The 7,951-nt window shown below is 33.4% G+C and overlaps 1 protein-coding gene across 1 annotated transcript in view; it reads right to left on the reverse strand.

Annotated features, from left to right (window-relative positions):
• Positions 1 to 3,492: 3,492 nt before the first annotated feature.
• LOC131949056 (uncharacterized) overlaps positions 3,493 to 7,951 on the reverse strand; it is an 8,841-nt gene continuing 4,382 nt past the window's right edge. Inside the window, exons 5-7 of the mRNA XM_059310819.1 lie at positions 7,522 to 7,614; positions 6,261 to 6,323; positions 3,493 to 5,092 (exon numbers count right to left, since the gene is read on the reverse strand). Coding sequence (XP_059166802.1) covers positions 4,923 to 5,092; positions 6,261 to 6,323; positions 7,522 to 7,614 — 326 coding nt within the window. The 3' untranslated portion in view covers positions 3,493 to 4,922. The remainder of the gene's footprint in view (positions 5,093 to 6,260; positions 6,324 to 7,521; positions 7,615 to 7,951) is intronic.

A 7,951-nucleotide genomic window follows, 5' to 3' on the forward strand; every position in this document is an offset into this window, starting at 1 on the left:
TATAAAAAATACATCATACATAAACTCAGTTATACAGATTGTATTTAACAGGGGACTGTTGAATACAAAATGTGAAAAGACATTTACATATGTCGTTTTTTACTGCCAATACAACATGTATACACTGGTTTGTATTTGTAGTACCTAATCTTAATAAAACTCTATAAGGTTAAGTATTATAACTACAAACAAGCTTATCGTAATTAAATGGAGGCTAGGTCGACCTCACCAGTTTCCTCATTACTATACTACTTGGTTCGTGGTCATAATTTACGCGCATTTCAAAACTGGGAGTGATCTCATACGTGCCACTAACACTTTAAGCCAGTATATATGTAGTAATTAATATCCGGACAGAGTCGGATGAACACGCGCGCACATCTAAAGGAGTCGTGTTAACGCTCTATACACAACATCTGTTGTAAACGTAATCAGATTCTGCATGAATAGACTGAGAGTTGATTATTACTTTCTCCCCAACTTGACATAATACAATTGGCACTGTCTTCTCAAAATGATGGAGTACCAATGTGTAATTTCTAGGAAGTGTTAACTGATAATGGGCCTATCCGAATTTATTATGTCTAGTTTTGTTATTTTCAGTTAAAAGAGCCGACGTTCCTGAAGACATAACCATATAATGTATCCTTTTTACTTTCTCGTATATACGTAGTATAGAGAAAGTATTGTAATCGTGCAAAAAAATCGAGATTTTTACAAATCTCGACGTTTTACACCTCACTGATACGGAAAAACATAATTTTGCAATCTTGTCCGTATGTCTGTGTGTGTGTGTGTCTGTGTGTCTGTCTGTGTGTAAACATGATTACTTGAGTACCGTTACAGCTAGTTGATGAAATTTCATATATATATAAGTATTATATCAAAATCGTAGATCCGTATCAACTTTTGAGCGATTTCCGATAACCGGAAGTGGTACTTTTTCTACTTTGAATTTTTCAAAATCCTATAACTTGAGTACTAATTTAGATAGATAAATGAAATTTCACATGTAAGTAAAAGATCTAATTCTCTACCTTCTATCAAATTTTGAGTAATTTCCGTTGACCGGAGGTACTAATTTACGCTATTTCCGATTTCTCAAAAAACGCATGTAAATTTATAAAGTACTAATAATATTGCGCACTATTACGCACATTTGGTTTTGGTGCTCGCTTGGTGCGCAATTTTTTTTCTACTAGATTTTATTCTATTTTTAAAAGTTTAAGTAAACAAAAATCATGTCTATATTCCGAGTTGACATCCCACGTAGTGTTATATTAGAATATTCGAGAAAGTTTAGGGGAGATCACTCCCGGTTTATTTTTGTTTGCACTTCGGAGCAAACCTACTTTAAAACGCATTTAGATGTTCAAATTTTACTATGAGAAATATAAAAAAAAATGTCAGAGAAAATAAGTATTTCTGTTTGGTAGTGATTTGGAGCATAAATAGTTTTAATTTTTTTTTATTTTTTTTTTATAGGGCCTACAGAGTAATGATAAATTACGCTAAATTTTCATGTTTATTTGGTGCGCAAAGTTTTTAGTCATGCAAATTTACTGTATTAAAAATTTTAATGTACCGAAACAAAAATGCATGAAAAATGTTTTAGTAATAAGATTGTTTGTAATAATGAACAAAAAGGAGAGAAAAAAAGAAATTTATTTAAATCTATATATATGAAGCAAAGTGGTCAAGTGCCCAACAGGGCACTTCCCGGCGCCGCAGGCGCGTCAAATTTGGCACGACGCTGCCTTGGGGCGATAGAACACGAGGGCCGGTGACGGTTTGGCAAAAAGTCTACGGAAAAGGGGTCAAAACTGACCTCGACTGACCGGCGCCTTATATGGGCTATATTACGAAAAAAAAAATTCCTCTGACAACCCCCTTAAAATTTTGTGAGGTGGTAGGAGAACGCCTTGGGGTGTCACAAAAAACTCGGCATATCTGGGAAAACTTCATAATCAAATAAATAAAATATCCGTTTAAAATAAAATGCTGGTTCAGGATAGTTTCTTGGTTCAATATAATATCTTGATTTATTTCCGTTCACTGTTAAATTTCTGTATTCGTTTAAAATACCGGTTCTGTTTTCAATACAATTTAGCTTCCTATAAAATTTAGGTTGTTATTGAATTTCCATTTTTTATAAGTTATAGTTCAGGAAAATATCCTGTTCAGCAAATATGTCAAGTTTTTGAACTGTTTCGGCAAAGGGTTAATTTATTCTTCTGGTTTAATTCCGAATCCTGTAAAACTACCTGTACCATTTCTATTCATGTTAAAGTTTTGGTTCAATTTTATTTTCGGAAAATATTCCGGTTCTAGTTATAATTTGACTAAGGGAGCAAATATGTCAAATGTAATATGTACTATTATAATAATTAGAAAGGGGAATTTAAGAAACGACTTACGTTTAATTTTCTTATTTAAATAGTATTTAAATATTAGCTTATTACTATACTAGGCATACTGCCTAGCTTCGCTTAGGTTTAAAAAAAAAATGAGAAATTGAATGGTTAATTAATAGGTGATTGGCTGTTATGTTAAATGCTTAGCGCCTAAAATTATAGAGTGGAATAATTTCATGTCACTCAAACTCAAATATTGATGTTCTTCTTCTTCGTTCTTAATTATTAGTGTTGAAGGTGATCGAGATTTATCTGCCAGTGGGTTTGAACTCGAGACTTTGTTCGAATTGACCTTTTTACCGACTCGACCACGCCTCCAACACAATTAAGCGTTACGTGTCAACTGGTTATGCGCCATTGAGGCCATTGACTCCGATTTCAGCCGGCTTTTCTTTTTGGATTTGCTTCCATAGCCTTTGTCCAACCAAGAACAAACTACAAGGCAGTAGTTGTTTGATTTTGGAGTTGTCTCTCCTAGAAGAGTGACTGTCCCCAGCTAACGAGCCTCATCTGCCCGGGGGTTCGGAACTCGAGACTTTTAGGTTTAACAACCATGAACTTTACCGACTCGACCACGCCGACCCCGAAAACAACCGAAGGTAGAAATATTTTTAAATTAAAAATTATAATAAATAAACTTAACTTTAAATGAAACTTGTTTTGATAAAGGCATAACTAACTGTAATAGCAGGTGTTTACGATTATCATGAAATAATAAAAAACGTTTACACATCTGTTCTATTCATTGCTAATTCGTAAGTCTTTCATCTATAAATAAAATGTGCAATAATTTGAATCAGCAGTAATAAGCTCGGTCAATTAGGTCTCGATTAATGTTATATTTAACGATTTTTTATGCTAACATCTATAACAAAAAAATAAAAAAAGAAAATTTTACTACAAAAATGTAAACGAAAACAACCGAAGGTAGAAATATTTTTGAAATAAAAATTATAATAAATAAACTTAACTATAATAGAAACTTTTTTTCATTAAGGCATAACTAATTGTAATAGCAGGTGATTACGAGCATAATGAAATAAAAAAAACGTGAAGTACATTGCTGCCAAGTTTTTTTTCTTTATTTTCAACTACAAAGTCTGCAAATTGTAATGGCAATAAGTATTTTAGAATTCAAAATAAACAGAAAACAATCAATGCTACGGATGGAGGAAAAATGACTGTACATAGTTTGTTGAATACAATTATGCAAAAAAATATAATACATACACTAGGCATTGATTATCATTTAATTCAAATAACAAATGAAAATGTATCTTATAAATTTTTACAAAATATCACTTTAGAATGTTTTTCCACCTTAGCTTTAAAAAAAAATGAATACAGTGTTTTCATAACACACTTTAAAAAAGTAAACGCAACATTTCTTTAGCTGTAGGTTTGTTGCTATAATGAATTTAATTAAATCTTTAGGACACATTTTTCTTTTTTTTTTGGAATTTACAATCACGAATCAGGACATCTCAATCAAATAGCCAGTAGCTCAGTAGAGCTTAGGAAGACAAAATATTTTAAACAGCCATGCTGGTGGTTTAAAACCATGAGCTAATTGAAACGAATATTTCAAACACAGACACACTCAGATGCATACATTTGTGTGACTTTTGGGTTTCAGTACTTTGAGGAATTTGGTGTAGGTTTGTATGAATTTATTTTGAATTAAAAACAATGTCAAAAACAAAACATGTGAAAACATTCAGAAATAGATTTTAAATTTAATAACTAGTTGCAATGTCTATTTTTGAACATTTAATTAAGTCACATTAGCCTATACTGTGGATACAATACCAATTATAAAATACAGTTGAAACAAATTATAAATTATTGCTGATTCTAGAATAAAATTATATATTTTTTCAAATAAATTAAATTGAGTTGTGAGATTATTATTTTTCACACACAGACACACACATATTTCTTTTTCTAAACTTAACCACATCATTGAGACACAAATTATAAAATAAGTATAAACCTGCCACTTTTTAAAACTTAAATCAAAATTAAAACTGTACACAACATTTAAAATACTTACATACTTCTATTAATATACATATGATGTAGATACTAGCATTAAGAATTATCTTAGATAAATACAAACCAAGCCCACTTGAAAATTTAAACAAAACAAACACAACCAGTACACTACATTTACAAAATCGTTATTGCTTTTTTAATGTAGGCATAATACAATACACGTTATGTAATTAATATCATTAAGACTCATCATAAATATGCACTTTAGAAAAAAACAACTCTACACTAAAATATGTCATGCTGAAAATCTATTTTATTATTTCTCTCATAATTATATTTTGAACTCTTATATCAGTAGAACTAGAGTAAATAAAATATCACTTAAATTAAAATACCTCTAAAAATGAACAAACAAAACGCCTATGATAAATATTTGAAATGTTAATTCATTTAAACCTGAAAAAAAAACTACAACCATCGCCAGACCAGCAGCCACAGAAGTGTCCAATATTTTCAATCAAATTCCAGAGCATCTTTACCACTTCCCTCAGTACTGATGCCAGTGGGTTGGTGGTTTAAGTCGTTGCCTTTCATCTGGTCTCCTGGATTCTTGATGCCAGTATCCCAGAGTGAGGTCATGTCTGCATATTTTCTACCTACTTCTGTGGTGTTAGAATCTGCGGCTAAAAATACAAAAAAATAATTTTGAAATAGACATTAACAAAAGTAAGACAACGTGTCTGTGTTCATATTGCATGTTTGTTTTTATAAAATCTTATACACTAGTATGGGACGGAGTGGTTTAGCGGTAGAGGGCTGGACTGCTAACCCGTAAGTCACGAGTTCGAATCCGGGATCAAGTCAGTAGACTGTCCCTGAGCCAACCCAACTCTGATGGGTACCTCAACTCACGTTAGAAAAAGTAAAAGCGGCTGGGCATAGTGCTGACCACACTATCTCTTCAAATGCCAAGGTCACAGAAACAATTGAACTCTATTTCACTTGCCCCGTAGACCGTACGGTTTAAAAGGGAATTTTACTTTTATAGTAAATAAAAAAAAATTTCCTTTCACGCCTAACATTAAAGTAGCGTTCGTATGTTTCTTGACCTAGGCATATGAAGGGATAGCCTGGTCAGATCTATGCCCAGACGCCTTTATTTATGTAAGTTAGATACACATCAGCGCTGAGTAGACACAAGGACGTTCAATTCACTCGAGCCCGGATTCGAACACTTAAATCGTACAATCATTGGCGTAGGCAGGGGAGGTTGTTAGGGGGGGTCAGAACCCCCTCCCCCCATAGCGGGGGGTGCAAAATCGTAAGTCTGAGGGGGGGTGCAAATGAAAAGTTTGTCCTCGGGGGACGGGGAGGGTTGCTACGCCTCTAATATATACATTTATAATGCGGGCAAAAATTTGAACCCCCCCCCTATGAGACGATCCTGGCTACGCCACTGCGTACAATACATGTGTGTTCGGATCCCTGGCTTGAGTCGGTAAGACGTCCTACTGTCTTGAACCTGGATTCGAACTCGAAACTTTCGATTTAGCAGTTTAGCAGTCTACCGCTGGGCCACGCCTTACCATTACTTCACACTTTACACGTATATCTACATTCTTTGTAAAAGACAATAAGAGTTGAAATCAATAGTGCTATTTGATTTAATGAGTGGATGAGAAGTACACGACCCAATGATAGGTTGGTTACATTCATTTACGCCATTCAAGTTTAAAACTTTTTTTAAAGACTAATATGAATTAACAAGAAGGAATGTTGGGGGTGGGGATGGGAGGGAGGGGGATAGACGAACGTAAAATACGATAAATTATGTTTTAAAAAATGACACACCTTTTTTGTTTTTTTCACGTAACATTGCAATCAACAGAGAGATCGTTTTCTCTTGTTCTTTGACTAAACATTATAGATAAGAAAAAATAGATTAAGGTCACGATACAGACAAACAAACCGGGAGTGATCTCCCATAAACTTTCTCGATTATTCTTACATTACACTACGGGGGATGGCAACTCGGGATCTAGACAATATTTTAATCCATTTTAAATTACATAAACTTATTAAAATAGAATAGAATCTCGTAGAAAAAATAATTGCACACCAAGTGAACACCAAACAAATTTTGTATAATAGTGCGGAGTATTATTAGTACTTTATAAATTCACAAGTGTTTTTTGAGAAATCGGAAATTGCGAAAATTACTACTTCCGTTTAACGGAAATTACTCAAAATTTAACAGGAGGCAGAGAATTAGATCTCTTACATACATGTTAAATTTCATTTATCTATCTGAAATAGTACTTCTTCTTCGTTCTTAATTTTTAGTGTTGGAAGTGATCGAGCCTTATCTGCCAGAGAGTTTAAACTCGAGATTTTTTTCGAATTTATTAACCGTGACTCGACTTATTAGCCGACTCGACCACGCCTCCATCACAATAAAGTATACGTTTCAACTGGTTATGCGCCATTGAGGCAATTGACTCCGATTTCAGCTTGCTTTTCTTTTTGGATTTGCTTCCACAGCCTTTGTCAAACCAAGAACAAACTACAAGGCAGCAGTTGTTTGATTTTGGAGTTGTCTTTTCTAGAAGAGTGGCTGTCCCCAGCTAACGAGCCTCATCTGCCCGAAGGTTCGAACTCGAGACTTTTCGGATCTACACATTTAATATAATACTTATATATGAAATTTCATCAACCTACGATACTTAAGTTATCGTGTTCACAAACACACATACACACATATACACACACACACACGGACATGTGAAAAACATTGCAAAACTATGTTTTATCGACACAGGAAGGTGTAAAACGTCGAGATTTGTAATATTCGTTCTTTTTTTTTGCATGATTACAATACTTTCTCTATACTTCGTGTTCCAGAAAGTAAAAAAGTGGATAATACATCATTAGATAATAATAATAAAATAGGATTTAATGGATAAGTAGATGCATAGACTTATGATTGTACATTTGAAAACAATTGGCATTGTACTCGGCTGTAAAGGATCGCACTATTCACTATCATTCTGGACTGCAAACTATTTTACGAACTAAACATTTGGACAATTTTTTGTTTAGAAAAATGACCTACTTTGTTTTTGAAGATTTTCCTCTTCCTTTACAAGTTCCTCATATTTCTGCCGAAGTTCCTCATTTTCAGTTACCAAATCTTCAGCACTTGGTCCTAATTAGGTAAAGTTTTTTTTTTAACTCGTAAACAACATTGCAAAGTTAAAGAAACAGTAGAAATAATTTCCGATAAATCTTTAAAAAGAAACAAAAATTACCAATTGTTTACTTTTCTGTTTTAGAAACTCAGCAACCTCGGTAGAATTCATCACCAATACATTATCAGATATTTATTTTACAACTAAACTTTCAAAATGAGGAGAAGGATTTTCAACTGTTAGAATGCGCAAAGGTAGTCGTAAACCTACCAGTGTAAGAGTTAAACACACTGACCTACCAGTGTAAGAGTTAAACACACTGACCTACCAGTGTAAGTGTTAAACACACTGACC

Source organism: Physella acuta, unplaced genomic scaffold, assembly GCF_028476545.2.
Source record: "Physella acuta isolate Inbredline_101_S28 unplaced genomic scaffold, ASM2847654v3 ptg000672l, whole genome shotgun sequence".
Lineage (NCBI taxonomy): Eukaryota > Metazoa > Mollusca > Gastropoda > Physidae > Physella > Physella acuta.